At 31.4% G+C, this 21,839-nt stretch overlaps 2 protein-coding genes across 23 annotated transcripts in view; one reads left to right on the forward strand and one right to left on the reverse strand.

The window, feature by feature from the left end:
• LOC118198591 (zinc finger protein 131-like) overlaps nucleotides 1-14,229 on the reverse strand; it is a 31,261-nt gene extending 17,032 nt beyond the window's left edge. For 3 of the 5 annotated variants that reach the window (XR_015044385.1, XR_015044384.1, XM_085827619.1), the window contains exons 1-2: nucleotides 14,061-14,229; nucleotides 7,956-8,117 (exon numbers count right to left, since the gene is read on the reverse strand). Coding sequence is in view for 2 of the 5 variants with exons in the window: in XM_085827619.1 (XP_085683745.1) it covers nucleotides 7,956-8,117; nucleotides 14,061-14,091 (193 nt within the window). In the remaining 3 variants the exon portion in view is untranslated. The remainder of the gene's footprint in view (nucleotides 1-7,955; nucleotides 8,118-14,060) is intronic. The other 2 variants (XR_015044386.1, XM_035370307.2) reach the window with 2 other exon arrangements.
• A 4,088-nt stretch (nucleotides 14,230-18,317) lies between these two features.
• Nucleotides 18,318-21,839, forward strand: part of LOC118198593 (uncharacterized) — a 52,140-nt gene continuing 48,618 nt past the window's right edge. For 4 of the 18 annotated variants that reach the window (XR_004759818.2, XM_085827622.1, XM_085827621.1 and 1 more), the window contains exon 1: nucleotides 18,645-18,820. The gene's annotated coding sequence lies outside the window, so the exon portion shown is untranslated. The other 14 variants (XR_004759819.2, XM_085827628.1, XM_085827630.1 and 11 more) reach the window with 9 other exon arrangements.

Raw genomic sequence — 21,839 nt, forward strand, 5'->3', positions numbered from 1 at the left:
CTCTGTAGCTGAGTGTCTGCTTGGCATAGATCTCAAACCAAAATAGTCACATATTTTATATCCCCGACGCCGACCTGGCGAGTCATTATTTATTATATTTTGCTTTCATCACCACATGTTTATCAATACATGACAGCTTCGGTAATAATTGCTGCAGTGATGTCTACACTTTTTTTATATTAGTAATTGAATAACAAGACTATGGCAACTTTTTATGCTAACATTACGCTTGGCGATGATTATAGATTTTTAAATACTCTAAGAAATGTTGACGAGGAAAAATTCAACAAAAATTTCTTTCCATATACTAAAAATAGATTTTGTTAATGAAACTCATAGGCCAAAAGATTACATTTTCAGGTGCTATTTTAATTAAAAATAACTGACATGTTATTCAGCATAAACACTGAAGCGATGGCAGAATATGTCGGCACCGGATGGCAGAATTTAGGAAAGACAAAATTTCTGGAATTTGCCGAAGCACCGAGCAGCAAGATTAAGAGATGAGAAGTTTTTTATAATACAAACTTTTCGTAATTAGAAAACATGCATAATCTCGAGCATTTAAAGGAGTAACGATTTTCCTCATTATAGTATATCATGCATATAAAAGAGCATGGATGACACAAGTGTTAATGAATAATAACACTTCGAAAATAATTTCATACCCGAGGATCGGCAATATTTGAATTTGGTTGGTTTACCTGATGACTGAAAAACAGTTCTGGTTGTAGACAACTGTTTGGCTCATACTTCATTTAAAGTTTTAGTTGAAAGATAATGTATCTGTATTATTCTTCCCTCCATACTGTACGCCTGTCATTCAGCCTAAGGATATCAGAATAGTGCGCACACTGAAATGCAAATATAAAGAAGCATTCTTAAAATCCATGTTAAATTTCTTGAACAATGACAAGACTATTCAAGAATTTTTGAAATATTTTAGCATAAAATCTGCTGTGTGGAGCATCACAAGATCGTGGAAAGATGTGCCTCCAGATACCTTAAAAATGTTTGGCATAATTTATGGCCAGCTACCATATTTCATGGTGAGGACAATGAAGAGGATAGCTGCAAATTTGAAGGTTTATGGATATCGCAAACTAAAAGTGAAATTTTTCAGTTAATGGATTTTGTAAATAAATGTGGAGAAGCGGTAATAAATGAAGATGATATAACAGAAGTTTTTCATTGCGATGACAATGCCCCAATCATCAAACAATTAACGGACGGCGAAATCTGTAGTATGGTTCTAGATTCAGAAAATAAAACTACCAATAGTGAAGAAAGTGATGAAGAGGTTATTGAAAACGAAAAACTTTGATTGACAAATTAGTTAGTATTCTCAACACAGCAATTACAGGACTTGAACAGTGGAACTTTGTAACTGAACAAGAAATGATGTCTGTTTATAGAATTAAAGAGAAAGTATTAGCACAAAAAAAAAAGAAAGGAACTTAAAGAACTTACATTGAAAGAAATGTTTGATAAAGTAAACAAATACAGTACAAAGTCCATAATCCGGACGTCCATTATCCGGAATGATCTATAATCCAAACCTCAAAGGCACAAACTTTTTTTTGTATGCTTTGTGCATGTGCACTTAATGAATAACGGATGGTATAAGCTAGGCTTAAATTATCTTTACAGATTCTAAGGCATTTCAGTCACTGTTGCAGATTGCGCTGTTCCTTAATCTTCTAATTGAATTCGGCTTATTATATTTTGCAGACTGTTAGAGCAATTTTGTAAACATTAAGCTTGAACTTTCGATTACGTCAAAAAGAGTTTATAATTCTGGAGCTGCTAAAGGATCTACAAAGTGAAAGCATGTTTCGATGCTCATCAAACAAAAAGTGGAATTGCTGCAAAAAATGGATAAAGGCATATCAGTCTCAAAATTATGCAAGGAGTAGGACATTGGAAAGTCAACTGTATATGACATAAGCAAAAAGAAAAAGGAACGTTTTGAATTTTTTGTGGATTCCGACACCCCACTTGCAATGAATAACAGAAAAAGGGTTTGTTATGCTAAAAGTGATGATCATGACAAAGAAATGATTGAATGGGTCAGACAGCATTGCAGCGAGGGCGTGCCATTGATGGATCGCAATGCTAATGGCTTAAGCCAAAATATTTCATGAAGAAATGAACTTAAACACTGGGTGCACAAATTCGACAGGTTGGTTAACCAAATTTAAAAATCACCATGGTATAAGACAATTAAAAATTTCAGGTGAAAAAGCTTCAGCAGATACTGAAGCTGCTGAACAATTTGCAGATGAATTCATTGAACTCATTACAGTCAAAAGTCTTTAATCCGGACTCGTCGGGACTTCGGCGATTCCGGATTATCGATCATCAGTTTAAATCTGGTAAGATGGCATGCAGAAATTATAAAATTAAAAATATGAAACCGTAATTTATAAAATAATGAGCAATTATGATCTAAAGGGTATCAAAATTTACAAAAAAAAACTTAATATTTGTTTGTTTACTTTATTAAACATTTCTGTCAACGCGCGCATGCGTAAAGCATACATTATGCATAGCCGAAATTAGAAAATTGCAACCAGAAAACTATTTGATTTGTATTCGTGATATTTATAATGACGAGGAATTTGATTTAAATCATATCAAAGACGAAGTACATCGAGATGAAATACTACATTTAATAAGGAATTATAAGCCAAATAAAATAAAAACATCTGCCCTGAAGATAACAATAGTGTTGACAGATCAACTTCCAGTTCATAGCGCGCCGCCACGTTCCCCCCCTCCACACACACGCAGAGCAGCGTGAAATTGATAAACAGATTTCGGAACGGTTAGATAAACAAAGGATATGCCTTTATCCATTTTTTGGAGCAATTCCACTTTTTTTTTTTTGATGGACATCGAAACATTCTTTCATTTTCGTAGATCCTTTGGGAGCTCCAGCATCTGAAATTCTATTTGACATGATCGAAAGTTCAAGCTTACTTTTATAAAATTGCTCTTACAGTCTGCAAAAAAAATAAGCCGGATCCAATTCGAAGATTAAGGAACAACGCAATCATCAACATTAACTGAAATAGACAATTAGATAATTTTAGCTTATAACGTCCGTTATACATTAAACGCGCAGCGAAAACGTGTTCTGCGCTTGTGCACATGCAAATGCCCAGTCGTAAAGGTCTTACGCGCACGCTTAAACGCCTATGCGCATGCGTCAAAGCAGCGCATGCGCAGAAAGGTTTTAGCTTTGAGGTCCGGATTATAGATCATTCCGGATTATGGGTGTCCGAATTAACGACTTTTGACTGTACTAGTGAACAATTATCTCCAGAGCAAATTTACAACGCTGATGAAACTGGTCCTTTCTGGCAATATGTACCACGAAACTCCTTGGCAACCTCTACAGAAAAGGCTCCAACTGGTGTCAAAGATTCCAAAGCAAGACTAACAATTTTAGCGTGCGCAAATGCTGCACGAATGCACAAGTGCAAACTTTTCATAATCGGAAAACATGCACGACCTCGAGCATTTTAAAGGAGTGACGATTTTCTCCGTTATATACGAGGGCTATCCAGAAAGTAGATTACGTTTTGGAATAAAAAAATAAACAAAGTATAGGAAACAAATTTTATTATATACAGATGAAAGCCACACTCAAATACTACTTTTCTACATAGTCACCATACAAATTAAGGCATTTATCGTAGCGATGTACGAGCTTGGAAATTCCTTCGTCGAAAAATTCGGCCGCCTGCGCCTTCAACCACTTCGTTACCTCTTCTTGCCTTCCATCTTGCACAAAACTTGTGGTAACCAAGCTTTTTGCTGATGATTTCGTGCAACAAACTTCGCGAAATTTGTGGAAAACTCAAAGAAAGTTCCGTTATTGTGAAATTTCGATTTTCACGGACTTTAGCATCGACTTTTTCGAGAAGTTCGGCGGTCACTATGCTGGGTCTCCCACTTCGATCTTCGTCGTGAACATTGGTTCGGCCATTTTGAAATCTTATGACCCACTGACGCACTCCACCTTCAGTGATAATGTTGTCCCCATACACTTCACGAAGCTGCCGATAGATTTCTATCGGTTTACAGTTTTTTGCAGTCAGAAACTTTATTACTGAGCGCACCTCGCAGCTCGCGGGATTTTCAATTAACGCAGACATTTCAAACCGTCACAGTATCTGAACGGAGCACAGCACGAACCTCTCACTAGCACGGCTAGATGCAGACTGAGCTGCGCAACGCTCTGACCCCAAGATGGCCGCGCTAGCCCCGCCCCTAGCGGACACAGACGGAAACGTAATCTACTTCCTGGATGGCCCTCGTATCATGCAAATAAAAGAGCATGGATGACACAAGCGTTGATGAATGATTTGTTTGAAAATCATTTTATACCTGAGGCTTGGCGACATTTGAATTTGGTTGGTTTACCTGATGACTCAAAAATAGTCCTGATTGTTGACAACTGTTTGGCGCATACTTCACTTAAAGTTTTAGTGAAAGATAATGTATCTGTATTATTCTTCCCTCCATACTGTACGTCTGTCATTCAGCCTAAGGATATCGGAATAGTGCGCGCACTGAAATGCAAATATAAAGTAGCATTTTAATTCATGTTAAATTTCTTGAACAATGGCAAGACTATTCAAGACTTTTTGAAATATTTTAGCATAAAATTTGCTGTGTGGAGCATCACAATGCTAGGCATAATTTATGGCCAGCTACAATATTTCACGGTGAGGACGAAGATGATAGCCACGATTTGAAGGTTTTTGGACATCGCAAACTAAAGGTGAAATTTTCCAGTTATTGGAATTTTTAAAGAAATGTGGAGGAGCGGTAATAAATGAAGATGATAAGACAGAAGTTTTTCATTGCAACGACAATGCTCCAATAATCAATCAATGAACGGATGGCGAAATCTGTAGTATGGTTCTAAATCTAGAAAATACTGCTTCCGATAGTGAAGAAAGTGACAGAGAGGTTATTGAAAACGAAAAAATTTCGATTGACAAGTTAGTCGGTATTCTTGACACAGCAATTACAGGACTTGAATAGTGGAACTTTGTAACTGAACAAGAAATTATGCCTGTTTATAGAATTAAAGAGAAAGTATTAGTACAAAAAACGAAGCAACTTAAACAACTTACATTGAAAGAAATGTTTAATACAGTAAACAAATAAATATTAAGCTTTTTTTTTTGTAAATTTTGATACCCTTTAGATCATAATTGCATTTATTTCATAAATTACGGTTTCATATTTTTAATTGTATAATTTCTGCATGCCATCATACCAGATTTAAATTGATGATCTATAATCCGGAAAAACCCTTAACCCGGAATTAGCCCAAGTCCCGACGAGTCCGGATTACGGACTCTGTACTATATATATATGTAATAATAAAATTCCATAGATAAGAACATACAGTTAGAATTTTAAGCGTATTCTTGACTATGGAATTTTATATTTTTTAAAAAAAGGTTTCATACGAGAAGGTTTGAAATCTTAGATTTTTCATCTCAAGATCATACCCAGACATCCTAGCATATGTGATCGGCCATGTTTGCCAAAAAGAATATTTTCTATTACTGCATAGTGCATTAATATAGCTGAGCAAACCAAGTTGTATTTATTACACCAACTTCTAACCTTATGAATAAAAACATGGAACGGAGTGCTGCAATGAAATTTCTTATGAATTAAGGCATAAGAATGCATAAAATTTATACTAGGCAAATAAATACCTAGCAGTGATAAGAATTTTAGCTACAGTTAAACATCTGAATGATACAAATTATTAATGAAAATAACTATATAACATCGCAAGACAATCCCAGACAAGACAGTTCAGAATTCACTGCAATCATTCCTATGTACATTCTGTGAACAAGATTCTATTCAAGATATTCTGTGAACGATCTTTGAAAATCAAAGAAAGTACGTCAATAAATTGCAAAACAGAAGCACGTTTGCTTTTTTATGATTAAAAAAAAATAAGTTTATAAAAATTAATGCATGGGTCATTTAAAAAGCCGTCATGGGTCAGTGTCTGACCCGCGAGTCATAGGTTCACCACCATTGGCCTAAGATACTAAAACACTTTTGCATACATAATAATTATTTCATATTTAAAATCACTATTTTTTTTTTTTTTTTACCTACATAAGTATTTAGCTATGCTAATACCGAGTTCTGACTGCAATATTTTAATGCATTCCAAATTCAGGATTAACATTCTAAATACTCATTCTTACTGTTAACTTCAAAATACAACAATAGTATAATTTAGTACACAAGTAAGTTAGTTTAAATCTGGTAAGATGGCATGCAGAAATTATAAAATTAAAAATATGAAACCGTAATTTATGAAATAAAGAACAATTATAAAATTTACAAAAAAAAAAAAAAAAAGCTTAATATCTATTTGTTTACTTTATTAAACATTTCTTTCAATGTAAGTTGTTTAAGTTGCTTCGTTTTATGTGATAATACTTTCTCTTTAATTCTATAAACAGACATAATTTCTTGTTCAGTTACAAACTTCTGCTGTTCAAGTCCTATAATTGTTGTGTCGAGAACACCAACTAATTTGTCAATCGAAATTTTTTCGTTTTCAATAACCTCTGTGTCACTTTCTTCATTATCAGAAGCGAATTATAATGACGAGGAATTTGATTTAAATCATATCAAAGACGGAGTACATCGAGATGAAATATTACATTTAGTAAGGAATTATGAGCCGAATAAAATAAAAACATCTGCCCTGAAGATAAGGATAGTGCTGACAGATAATTATTCGAATCTGTAAGGATAGTGCTGACAGATCATTATTAGATTATTCATTGCACGCCGCGGGGTTTCCCCCCTTCCGCTGCAGAGCAGCGTGAAATTGATAAACAGATTTCAGAATGGTTAGAAAAACAAAGGATATGCCTTTATCCATTTTTTGCAGCAATTCCACTTTTTCTTTAATGGAAACATACTTTCGCTTTGTCGATCCTTTACATATTAGTAAATATATATCGGAAATTCTATTTGACATAATCGAAAGTTCAAGCTTACTTTTATAAAATTGCTCTAACAGTCTACAAAAAAATAATAAGCTGGATCCAATTCGAAGATTAAGGAACAACGCAATCTGCAACATTAACTGAATTAGATAATTTTAGTTTAGATTATACCGTCCGTTATACATTAAACGTGCATGCATAAACGTATTATGCACATGTGCACACGCATATTCGCAGCCGCAAAAGTCTTACACGCATGCGTAAATGCCTATGCGCATGCTTCAACATGACGCATGCGCAGAAAGTTTGTAGCTTTGAGGCCCGATTTATAGATCATTACGGATTATGGGTGTCCGAATTAACGACTTTTGACTGTACTGAGTTCTGACTGCAATATTTTAATGCATTCCAAATTCAGGATTAACATTCCAAATACTCATTCTTACTGTTAACTTCAAAATACAGTAATAGTATAATTTAGTACACAAGTAAGTTAGCTTAGTTTAGTAAAAACTAGCGAAAGTTATCAAATTTTGAAACAAGTGATCATGTTCCTTATTATGTGCATGAAAATTGTATTGCGATCAGATTGTTAATTCAGAGCAGATTTTACTCTCACGATAATTTATCAATCCATTTTTAACAGAAAAATAGAACTTCATAAAACACATTAGATTCTTTAAAATACAGCAGCAAAAAGAAACTATTTCTATAAAAATTTACAATTTTATTTCTTCTTTCAACTTACGTCAATAAAAAAATTTTTAATCTAAATTTGTAAAACAATGTTCTCGCTAGAAAAAAAATCACTTAGCAAACAATAAAAACTTGCTTATTATTTATTAATTGTACTTCCAAAGTGTAAACAAGTAAAATGCCTTTTCAAACTCTCTTTCTGAGTGAAGCCTTTATGACAAACAGAACATACAAAAGGATGATCACCAGTATGAGTCACAAGATGTCTTTTAAGGCGGCTAAGATAGTCTGCAGTATATGAACACATAGGGCATGGGTAACGACCAGGAAATGACTTCTGCTCTTTGGAAATTTCAGATGTTGATTTCAGTTCAAAAATTACATTACTTGCACTCTCAGAAAACACTCCTGAAAAGAAAAATAAGTAAGGAATTTAAGTTCTTTTGTTCATTTTTGTCATTGAAAAGCTGGAAAGTAATGATAATGTCAGTTGGTTAATATCTTTCAGTTCATGAAAACATATTAGAATATAATACTTAAAAATATTCTGTAAATTTTCACTTGCATTCTATGTCACTTATACTTGCAAATGTCACTTACATAAACTACTTTTTTGTAGCTATATATAGCTTAAATATGTTTTGTGTAACTGAATAATATATTACATGCTCTTTATAAATAGTACATGAAAAACTGTGAAGTTTTATTTTTTCAATTATGATTTTCTGGCACCAGTTACAAATCTGACTCTTACTAATCTTTAAAAAAAATCTCTGAAAAAGCCATTAACTTGTTCTGCATTTAAGGTTCATCTGTTAGATCATTAAACACAAATATAACTCTAATAAGTTTTTAACGTGAACATCAAATGCATTTACATCCTTAATGTCATTTGACAAATTTTTAAATATTGAAGAAAATGAAACATACATAACTTATGTATACATTTTAAATTTTACCAAAACAGTTAAATTCTTACCTTACTGAAGCCCAAAAGAATGAAATTCTTGATAATAAAAATAAACATAACTCAAATTGTAGATAATTTCATATTAACTGAAAAGCTCAGATAAATTATAAATACAATAATTAGTCAAGATAAATGTTAAACATATTAAGGTTCAATGAAAAAAACAACATATTATTAATATAACAGAAACAACATAATTATAAGCACATCAGCATATTGTAACAATTATATCATTATAAAATGTTCATTTTATTTTCATCACCAACTAAATATAGTATTTAATCTCAAAAAGCTACCATACTAATTCAAACATAAGACAACTCACATGTATGACAAAGCTACACTTCAAATTATTTAACAAGGGAAATAAAAAACATTATACAAGACGGTCTGATTAATAAGCTTGATATATTGTATGGATTTCACAGAAATATAATTAAATGACATAAATACCACATCTCGAGGAAAAATTAAATAAATGTAACTGATATTACTGTAGAGGCCAAATGGCATTTAAAAAAAAAAACACAGAAGAAAACAAAATGGGTTCAAGGATCATAAGTTCATTCATCACATGATATGTGCTTGCCCATGCTTATAACTCACTTCTGATATTTAGCAGAAAGATTTGTTCATCATTTTTTATTAAATGGCATCTTCACCTGCGAATACCAATTTTTTGACAAATATTATGTAGTAATAATAACAATACATTTTCTTTTAATTTACTTCTTAAATTTTAAGTTAAAAGAAAACAAATTACCTTTTAATTTTAAAATATGAAGTTAAAAAATACCTCAATATAATTCTTAAATGTTAGAATAAGCATAAAAGAAAAAGATGGTTTTCAGAATATTTAAAAAAAAAAAAAAAAAAAAAAAAAAAAAACATAATCTAATACTGAACCCAATATGGTAGTATTATGAGACATTTCAATCACTTTCCTTTTTCAATAATTTTAAATATGAAATATTTAAATTTGAACCTACTTTTTTCATATTTTAAGGTACTATAATCTGTCATGTTCACTATGTATTATGAAATATTTCAATCTGGAATTGCATAATCATTTAATGTTGATGCTGTTGTGGTAAGATCATACTACTATCTGATGATCATGGAAGTAAGAAGAAAACAAAGTAGCTACAAGCAACCCTCATTATCTGATAAGTTAATACATCACATGAATGCATTGCACACATTAAGTTCTCTTGCCTCATCCATTTCAACAGCTTTGTCAGACTGTTATTTAGATGCAACATTATTCATTTTCTGCTGTTTTAAATAGTACACAAATGAAAACACTACTTTACTGAATGAAAATTTTTTATAAATAATTTCATCCTAAACCTATCACAGATAAAATATTAATGATTTACAGTAAGCCTAAATGGCCTACTAATAAATGCAAGTGGCAATGATGGGCATGGAGTAATGATTTCAAAATAATTAGATTCATCCTGTGCCATTTATATATTAAAAAAATAAATAATGACATTGTTAAAATCCAAATTATATAAAAACCTGACTTAAATGCTATGAATAATAAAAAATTACGGAAAACAGTTTATTCAAAAACCCTACAGCTGATATTTAATTTTAAATGGAAGAAAATAGCTAATGTGGTAATGGCAAATGTTACTTATTACAAATTTTATATTCAAATTAATGTAAATAAATTACACATTCCTGAAAAATTATATTTCACATTTTTTAAAAATCATTTACATGTAAGAGCGTTAATTCTTTACTTAACTCTTTCACATACAGAGAGGGCATAATCTCTTTTACCCAAGCATCGAAAATGCCTGTGTCTATGAATTTCTCCTGGAATGCTTTTCCTTTCCCCATGACAAATCGAATACTACAGTGCTAACAATAACCTACTTAAGTAAAGCGAGAACCTCTTTCTTGGATGCTTTCACCCTGTGTGAAGTTCCCCATTGGAACAGGATTGCAACTTCGGGCATCAAAAGCTAAACATTGACATTAAACAAAGGAAAAAGAAAGTCCATTAAAATACCAGAACTACTTTTAGGCACTTCAAAAGAATTATTGATATGTCATTTACAACACCTGAAAGCAATGAGCAATGCAGTAAAGTGATGGGGGGGAAACTAGGTAGGAAATTATTCAGGCGTTTAGGGGCGTCCAGCCAATGTCTGAATGCTCGGGTGTTGGGGTGACTTCGATGCAAAAGAGTTTTTAATAAAATAATAAAATTTCTAAAATTATTTTTGACATTTAATGAAATAATAAATAAATAAATATATCCCAAAAGACCTGATGATAGGTAACCTTTATCAGAATTATGCATGCTAAACATGAACGCAAATTTTATGAGACATTAAAAAATTAGATTCCATGTGACCATTCATGTAAGTTATATAATCATTTTTTTTTCTCCACCTCACAATATCTCACCTATATTATCCAAAAACAAAACAAAAAAACTGGATAAGAATTCTGAAATATGTAAAATAAAAATATGCAAGTAAAATTCCATAAAATGTTTTAAGGAACCTGAATGTCAGTTTCTTAAATTAACAAAATAAAACTTCTAACTGAATGCTGTAAGTTGTGTAAAGTATCTCGTTTTATAAATAATTTCATTTTTTATTTAACGATACTTGTGACAACAAGTATCATAGTCATGTATCATCAATAATAATGACATTTGTTATCTGTCAAGTTTATTTTATTTGTCAGTTGTTTAAATACCTACTTTGGAGTCAATACAAAAAATAAGTTATGTATAACTAGTTCCTAGTAAAAATACATACTTTGAATACACACTAAAAAGCTTCTCTGTGTGTGTGTCTTTTAGAGTATAGCATTTGAGTGATAATGCATGATTTGAAGTATATTATTTTTCAATGTATTTGTTTATACCTAATGACTGAAATAGTTTCCAAACTTAATGCCAACAAAATTTTCATTAACTTTAAATATTTATATCACTATTAGAAGCCAATATTAAGAGTTTAAAATACTGTCTTTTCTTTATTAAATTGTTCAACATTACTTTGAAAAAACAAAACCTATTTTGGACTTATGGTTTTTCTTTTAAGCACTGCTACAAACTTAGTACTGTCCAATTAGTATTCAATCAAAAACAGAATTATTATCAGTGCAGATATGTTACCCACAGTTAGAATATAAATTGATTTGATTTCTAATAAAAAGTAAATAAACAAATAAACCCTACTATTAAAAAGATGAAAAAAAAACAGAAATATAATTATAAATGATTTCAAAGAAGAAAATTATTGATAAATGCATTTTAATCTGAGCATCACCATTGTTAATAAGATTTCAGATATGTTACAGGCATTTTTGACCAGCTTTTCCAACAATGTACATATTACTGAAAAAAATACACAGCATTTTCCTTCACTGACAACAATTAATTTTAATGAGCTTTTTCCTAATTGATCAAATGTAAATGAAAGTTACAGGCTAATGAATTTCGTGAAATATAGTAAGTATGAAAGATTGTAGAAAATCTTTTGAAAAATTCATGCAGTAATACCGATGAAAAGTTGCCCATTAATGATGCAGAATTTTCATGAATAGGATTATATGCAAGTAAAATATAATCTAATAATTTAAAAACTTCTGCACTGCATTCAAAACTGGTTTCTAGTTTTTAAATGTTGCTTTAATACAGTGGTCTTCAAGCTTTGTCAACTCATAAAACTATAAGGTTTTTTTCAGGGAATCCCACGCAACCCTTAACAATTAAAGAAAAGGCATTGTATTTTTTATTAAAAACCATAACATAAAACTAGTGTAATTTACTCCTTAATGGCATAAACTTATGTTCCTTATAAGTTACTGGTGTATGCTTCCATTTCAAAGATAACTAAATATATTTTCAGATATTTTAGTTAGTCAAGTAATACAAGTCCTCTAAAATTTTCTCTTCAAACTTTTCTTTTTAGTTCTGGAATCCCAGGGTTCTGAAAAACAAAGGTTGAAGATCACTGCTCTAATAAGGACTTAATAAGCTCCGCTTTACAAGTATCATTAACAGATAATGTGCTATGTCTTAAGAATTATGGATGCAATAAATTTTCACCGACTTTTTAGTGATTTATTATATATATATATTGTTCAAAATAAATAATAATAAGTACAAAAAGAACTAAATTAAATTTAGAAAATACACGTTTTAGAAAATATTTAATTCGAAATGTATGAATTAAAACGTATATAAAGCCTCTGTTATTCTTTTGCATTGATTATATGCATCTGAAAATCAAATAGCAATATACTACATTCGTTTTTAAAAACTTAATAAATAAAATCCATTGCATATCCTTTTAAAATTAGTAAAAACATGGTATTTGAATAAGGAATACAAATTTTCACATCAGTACACAGGATAGTATCTAATGTCAAATTTCATTATAATAGCAACACGGAAGCACACATTATTTGGCATACATTGTAATAAATAAATAGGAAAAATGATATCAATTATATACATGATAAACAATTTTATTCCGCAAAAACTTTTAATTTTGGGAGGAAATGTGTCACAGTTGGAAAATGTATTTTTTTGAGAATAAATAAATTCAAACATCTTCAAATACTCCATCCCACTGAAGTCTTTTGCCCAGAAGAACAAAAATTTGTAAGAAAAATAAGGTTATTATATAATAGGATAACGACAGAAATAAAATAAAAGCAGAATGTACTTTGTCTCTGCTAGAGATGGAACAAAATGCTTGGATAAAAAATTACAGATTAAAATCACCATCTTTCAGAATGGCAAAAGTAACACTGATACTAGCAAGCGAGAACTTAGCAATCAGCGAGAAACGTATTTGAAATTCATGGTAAATTAATTTAACAATTTGCGCACTTTAAATGATACAGGAAAGTAGATTTGTTATATAATTAAGAATCATTAAGATCCAAATTTATCCATAAAAATGTTTTCTGTAACGCTCAAGGAAGAAGGCACTTAGATCAGCAATCAAGTATTCCTTTTCTCGTTTCATTGTTTGGCATCGTAAACATTTTAGGTGCATTATGTTTTGTTTAATTCTTAGAATTTATAGAAATGTGAACAATGAATATCTAGCACTGCTGTTTAATGCAACATGCAAAGACTAATTGCGATCTGGAAAAAAATGCTTAATTTTACAAGTGATTCTTCTCGCAGGTTGTTAGAGAGGTTCTGTTCATATAAATATTCACATCAGTTTAAATTAGGTAAAATGGAAAGAGCGACAACCGTTCTATTATCTAATGTTAAAACATCTTGCGGAGCTTCCCTCGAGTTTGAGACCCCAAACCACACGTATCTGATAAGAAATAGACCAACCCAAATGGCTTTTCTTCCTCACGGACTTTATAAGAAATAGACCAACCCAAATGGCTTTTCTCCCTCTTCTGACTCATTCCCAGCTGTCACCTTGACCACATCCGGAGGAGTAGGGACGACTTGCAGAAACTAACAATGGTTGGCTATTGCAGTGTGTATAATTGTCAACAAAAAGTTCGTTGTAGCGCAGGGATGTCAAACTCATACAGTGTCTCACAAAAGTGATGGGACACTTGTGCTTTACAAAAGGACTCTGTAATAAAATAAATTTAAGAAAACATGTAAAAATTTTTTGTAGGTGTGTTTCATACTTAAATTTAGTAACAATTATTACATAACATACATTTTCTCAAATATTAAAATATTAATTTAATAAAAATACAATTGTTTAGAACGGAGCAAAAAATGGCTCACATAAGTGATGGGACACCATTAGATACTACTACGTAATACAATAAAAATATTTTTGGGGCTTTTTATTTTTACTTAAAAGCAATTGGCAATAATTTATAAAATCGTCTTCAGTATTTCTCTCCAGTTTGTTTTGGAATTTTTGTGTTTTTTAGCTCTGTGCAGCCATGAATACTAAACGAAAAAAAACTTTGCCTGAAATTCGAAAATTAGTTATTAATTTCCATATTGAACGTGAAAATCTATTAGAGAAACTGCTGAAACAGTTAACTTGAGTCATTCAACAGTTTTCAATATCATTAAACGATATAAAAAGAATCATATGATTCAGGATAAAAGAAGACCTGGCCAACCATCAAAGCTATCCAATGGAATAAAGCGAATTATTGTTCGAAATATTAAAAAAAAAAAAAAAAAAAAAAACCCAAAAATGAGTGTTTTAAAGTTGCTGCTGATTTACAAGCATTATATGGAGTGATTGTTAATTTTGAGACTATTAGAAGAGTAATTCGATCTGCTGGATATCACGATAGAGCAGCCAGGAAAAATTCTTCGTAAGTGAAAGGAATAGAAAACTCAGACTGGTCGCAAAATCCAACATCAATAAGAATTCTGATTACTGGAATGAAATTATATTTGCTGATGAGAGTAAATTTAATATATTTGGTTCTGACGGGAGAATCTTGATGTGGAGAAAACCCAGGGAAGAATTTCGCAAACAGAACTTGGTGCCAACAGTACAACATGGTGGAGGAGGAGTTATGGTATGGGGGTGTATGTCGTCCGCTGGAGTTGGTAATCTTGTTTTTATTGACAGTATAATGGATCAGTACCAGTATATTGATATTTTAAATCAAAATTTGATGCTTTGAACGTTAGACTCTGGTTGCTGTTTAACTGTCCTGAAATAATAAAAACACCACCACAATCTCCAGACTTAAATCCCATAGAGAATATTTGGCAAGAATTGGAATCAAGAATTCGCAAACACACCATTTCTTCAAAACAACAATTAAAATCGGTGCTTCAAGAAGAATGGGATAAAATCACTCCAGAATTCACAAAAAAAAATGAGTCGAATCGATCCTAAGAAGATTAAATCATGTTTTAAAAGTAAAAGGAAATCCAACAAAATATTAAAACCTTTTAAAAAGTAAAATTTTTGGATAAATATTTGATGGAAAAGTAAGTGTCCCATCACTTATGTGAGCTATTTTTTGCTCCGTTCTAAACAATTGTATTTTTATTAAATTAATATTTAAATATTTTGAGAAAATGTATGTTATGTAATAATTGTTACTAAATTTAAGTATGAAACACACCCACAAAAAATTTTTACATGTTTTTTTAAATTTATTTTACTACAGTTTCCTTTTGTAAAGCACAAGTGTCCCATCACTTTTGTGAGACATTGTAGGTACACTTGGGCCAAACAAATAAGGTTTAACTTTAGGCGGGCCGAAAAAAAAAAAAAAAAAGAAATTAAAAAAATTAATAAATAAAAATTTTAAAAAAATCAATATTCATAGAAATGTAGATTTATTTCGAATAATACAATAATAAACATATATATATATATATATATATATATATATATAGAAAAGAACAAGAAAAATTTAATGTTTACGTCCTGATACTTGACATCTCTTCTCTGCTATTATCTCTCCTATTTCGGGAGAAATTTTGTTTCCGGTGATAACTTTCAACCTTGACCCAAGATGAGCATCATTAATACGGTTTCTAATAGGAGACTTATTACCTTTCATGACTGAAAATAACTGCTCGAACCGATAAGTGCTACAAACATGGAAATAATTTCAAATGCGAATTTTCGAGTATTTTCAAACCTGGCTGGTAAATATTTGTAAAATTCAGGCACGCCCACTTCAATGAATTTTCCTTTCAAATTTGAGTTGCATTGAATCTCGATCACATCCATTTGCATATGGCTGGGTACTGAGTCAATACTTATTGAGAAAATCGAAGAAAAAAAAAAAAAAAAAAAAAAAAAAAAATTGTCTTCGAGGGCACTAAAATCATTAAATCTCGTTTCAAATTCAGTTGTTAAATTTGCAATTTTTCTGCGTATTTTTGATACGAACAAGTATCATCTAAACTTGATTTGTTCATGCTGCACGTCGGGAAGTGCGTCAAATCTTCATTTTTAAGTTGTTTTTCCCAAAGAACTAGTTGACATTTGAATGCTTTAATTATGTCAAACATGTTCGTAATGATATGATCTTTTCCTTGTAACGATAAATTTAAATCGGTTAAGTGTTTGATTATATCAACCAAGAAAGTTAAATCTTGTATCCATATTGGATCGTAAAACAAACTTACGTCTTGATTTTTCGTTTTTAAAAACTGACATATTTCTTCTTTCAAATCCCAGAATTGTTTGAGAATCTTGGAGCAAGATAACCAACATACCTCGGTATAGTAGGACAAACCCGAATATTCACTATCTAACTCATTTAAGAAAGCAGTGAATTGACGCTGATTTAAACCTCGAGATCTTATAAAATTTATAACTTTTTTTATATATGACAAAACATTCTCCATATTTATTACTTTCGTGCATAGAACTTCTTGATGTATAATACAATGCATATGATGAATGTTTGAACCGTGAATTTCACTAAGTTTTTTTCTTAGTAATGGTACGAAGCCCTTGTTTATCCCGTCATTGATGGAGCGCCATCTGTAGCTACAGAATTTAATTTTGCCAAAGGTAGATTGTATTTCTGCAGAACTCCAAAAACACAAGTAAATATATCTTCTCCTGTGGTAGTACCAGGCATCGGTATTAGTTCCAGTAATTCCCCAAAAATGTTAAAATTCTTGTCACAAGAACGAAGAAACACTGCTAATTGAGCTTTGCCACTAATGTCCGTGCTCTCGTCACAGGCAATGGAGAAACTTTCGAAACTAGATGATTTTGCTTTGATCTGATCACTTAAATTCGCGGCTAAATCAGTAACTCTTTCCGCAACTGTACTTCGAGACAATGAAATTGATTGAAAAGCCTTCACATTTTCAGGACAAACAATTTCTCCAGCTTTCATTAGGCATTCCTTGATGAAATCACCGTCAGTAAAAGGCTTCGAATGTTTAGCTATCAACTCGAACAAGACGTAGCTTACACGTACCGCCGCTTCACTTTCTTGCAATACTTTACTAAACATGGACTGTTGCTTTTTCACTCCTAACTTGAGCTCTTTCAACATTTCTTTTCTCTTAATCCTTCGTAATTGTTATATTTCGATTTGTGTTGTTCGTAATGACGTTTAATATTATATAACTTTGATACATTAATAGTATTATTACATATCAAGCAGATTATTTTATCTTTTATTTCACAGCAAAAATATTCTAATTCCCATTTTACTTGGAATATTCTATGTTCGTCAGCGATTTTTTGTTTAATTTTAGTACCACTTGGTTTTGATATAGACATACTGAATACAAAGGGCTGGAATAAACACGGTTAACGTTAAAAAGTTAACAAAAATTTATTCTTTCCACAAGAGATAAATCAAAATGCTGAAATATTTCTTAAAAAATATTCTAACAATATCACAAAATGTCAAACGTTTAACAAAAATCAATTCAAAACAGAGAAACTAATTCTATCTCACAGAGAAATCGCTACAAATCAATCACAGCATTAAGTAAACAAACAGTTCGCTAGAACTACAGCTACTACTGAAATGAGTTGTTTGTTCTCGGCTTTTATAAGCTTTATAATTAATTTCTCGAATATACTGGAAACATCTATAAATATCTGGATTTTTGTGGATGGCAACAGCAATTACGAGATATTTATTTATTAGGTATTAAATGCACGCGCTGTTCTATTTTTAACCTTCCAACGCAGCTGTCTTTTCAAAAATCGTCTGCGTTGTTAAGGCAACATGAAGCAAATCTAATTACAATTCTAAATAAAAAAACTAACTAAATAAATAACTATGAAATCCGTAACAATGTGAATTAAGTAATAATTAATAATAAAGCAAAGTGCATGCACATGCATGCACCAATATATCGTACAAAACTATGATTGGAAAACTGAGACCACGAGTTCGGCCATATTCGGCTATCGGGGAATGCGTACAAGTTCTGAGTGCACGTGTCCCCCAAAAGCCGAAGGTAGGTGAACGCAAGCTACTCACACGCATTTGTAATTTAAGTAGTGTGTGTGTCAGCTCGCTGTGAGTAATATAACAACACAATAAATTATCGTTAATTACTCAGCAGTAAACATTTCATTTTTTCTTCGTCGATATGTTATTTTATTATTATATATTATTATTTGCCGATATATTGGCCGGGCCGCAAAAATATTTGTTGTGGGCCGCGAGTTTGACATCCTTGTTGTAGCGCCTCATTTCACAAGTTAGAATTTTTAGATTTTTTTATTTTAGAAACTGAGATTATTTTTTTTTTTAATTTAGAATATTTATAAAGCATAATTAACGTTCCAAATAATTATAAAATTGTTGCATGCTTTCAGGCCTGGCAATTTTTTTTTAGCTTTTTCTGTGCTGGAAGAAAATGTGTAACTACTTCTTTTAGAAAGTAATATTTTAAATCTGAAAATTTCAAACAAAGAATTTTCTCTTATAATTTTTATTGGTGTAAATAAGTAAAAAATACTAAAATACCTAAAAATGAATTTTTGAAAGTTTTTGCTTAAAATTCCAAGTATGATTTTTGAAAGCTTATTTAAGATTATAGGTGAATATTATAGCATATTTTTTATAAAGGAGTTTTATTTCAATTATATTTCCCAATACATCGTAGTGATAAACACTTTTAAAACCTTAATAATTTTTATCCATTTAATTCTAATGTCAAAATTGCAAACTGTATTAATTGATTGTCCTAACATTTTATAGTGATTTTTTTAAAATTTAATTCTAGTTCTGCATAAGATTTCTTTATTTACTGTGAATTTAATTTATTAGCCAAAAGGGGTGGTAGCCCAGAAAGCTATACTTTTGAAACGGCATTTTGCGCTGTTTCATTACAAACGTCCGTTTCACTTTGCAAATTGCTGCCGCTAAATATTATCGCCTTGTATTATATTTAAAGAAATTTAATAATGAATAATCTGCATGAATACATGCATGTTTCTCGCACTGTGAAAAAATGACGGTATCTAGAACCATCAAATTTTGAATAACGTAATCCTCTACCCGAACAGCCGAATTTAGAATTTCTTTTAATACCTTTTGTATTTTGTAACACTTTAACGAATTTTTGATTAAGAAACTCAGTGAGTTCAAAGCCAGCAATGACAACTCTGTATGGAAAATAAAATTTTTATCTCCAGTGCGGAAATTCTAAAGGTATGCTGTTTGAAATATTTTGTCATACTGCTGTTGAATTGAATTTTGTGTGCTTTACGTGCTAAGATCATGATGTTCAATAAATACAGGTAGCACACAAAGCGTTATAAAACGTCCCTCTGAGCGTAACATAAAATCTGAGTGGTTCCAGATTTTTTTTATTTTCATTACAAGAGAAAAGTTTATGCTGCGAATTTTATGAATTATTAAAGTAAAAAATTATCTTATAATGTTAATAATTAATGATCATATGATCAAATAAAGGATCGTCTTGTAATGTTATAAAAATTTTAAAAACCACTTCCTGAAAATTCTCGTAAATATTTTTAAAAATATATCAGATCTTGTTTAATTTTGCCTTATGTGTTTCAAAGCTTCATGTACTATCATTACTATTTAATTTTACTTTATTTGTACTCAAAAGTAAGTTCATAAATTTTGTGTTTAGAGTTTTTACTGTTTTACCAAAGTAAAGGTGTTTATACAAGAATTACGCTTGAAAAGAATGCAGTAAAAAGTGCTTTAAAGAGATATATTAAATCTTATTTGAAAACAACTGTGACTTTCATAACCTCATCACTTATACAACGTATCACATTTAATAAGTAAAAACAACTATGTGATGCAAACGCTATAGGTTTCAATGTTAAAGTAAACCAGATCGTCCCTACTCTTTCTTGCGGACATGTGGGTGACGCGCGCTCCGCCCCCTGACTGACTGATTAATTTATTGCCGGATTACCACACAGTGTGTAATTTTTCCGGCTCAATCAAATTTGCCACATGGGCGCATCACATGGTACTATCTGCCCGTGGTGTCCCATAGGGAGCGGAGGAGGTGGAAAAAAGGAGAAGACCGAGACATCGCGCGATCATAGACAGCAAGTGGAATGTCCTAAGTTAACTGAAGAAAAAGCATAATGTCTTAAAGTAACAGTACAATACAAATACAGAAAGAGTAAAAATATAACAGAAAAATATATACAATATGTACACTATATACAAGATATTTAACTATATATATATATATATATATATATATATTGCACACTACTAATCATTAAGTAGGAAAGTTAGAGTCATTTGCAAGGTGGGCCGCTAATGGTCGAATTTCACAGTCCTCGTCTAGAATTGTATAATGTAGTGTGTTTAAATTAGACAAATGTGCACAGTTAAGAGCTTTCATGAAGAAATTCCTGTTGAGTTTGTGGAAATGCTGCTCAGTTGTACTAAGTTTCAAGTGTTTGTGTCTCTGTGTAGAGTGGCGTTGCTGACGTAATAATGAGCATTACTAATCATTCTAAGTATTCTATTCTGAATTACTTGCAGTATGTACAAGTCTCTCTTTTTAGTCGTATTCCAGGCTGGCGAAGCATATGTAATGATAGGACGTATGTTCATTAGATACACAAACCGCTTTCGACACAGATCTAATTTTGAAAACTTGTTAAGAAGGGGCTTTGAACTGTTGATTACAGCGAAAGTCTTTTTCCTCACATTAGTGATATGGTCGTTTCAAATTAGTTTTTGATTCAGTACTACCCCGAGGTACTTGGCTTTTGTGACTTGCGGCACCTGTTCATTGAAAAGATAAAGTTTCCTTTTGAGTGGGGTCCGTGTATGTTTTCTCCTGATGACAAGTAATTGCGACTTTTGCGCATTGATCGATATCCTCCATTTAGTATACCAGGATTCAATATTGGGCACAATGTCCTGAAGCTTATTATGTTAAAGCATGATTTGCGTTAGCAGACTTCACAGCTAAAGCTGTGTCTTCTGCATAACATCCTAAAAAGTTATTTCTATCCAAGTGGTCGCGCGGGAAGTCTGCAACATATAATAAATATAAAATTGGTCCTAATATGCTGCCCTGTGGTATACCAGCATTAATTTTTCTAGTGTCAGAGACGTCTTTTCCGATGGAGACAGAAAAGCTTCTATTTGTGATGAATGAAGTAATGAGCTCAATCATTCTCCTTTCGAAGTTGAAATTAATAAGCTTGTAACGCCCCGCCCACTGGGTTAGTCTATCTCTTATAAGGTCCATGTTCTCCCCCTTCTGA

This window comes from Stegodyphus dumicola, chromosome 12, assembly GCF_044657685.1.
Source record: "Stegodyphus dumicola isolate Sdum_Otavi_A_Nest chromosome 12, ASM4465768v1".
Lineage (NCBI taxonomy): Eukaryota > Metazoa > Arthropoda > Arachnida > Araneae > Eresidae > Stegodyphus > Stegodyphus dumicola.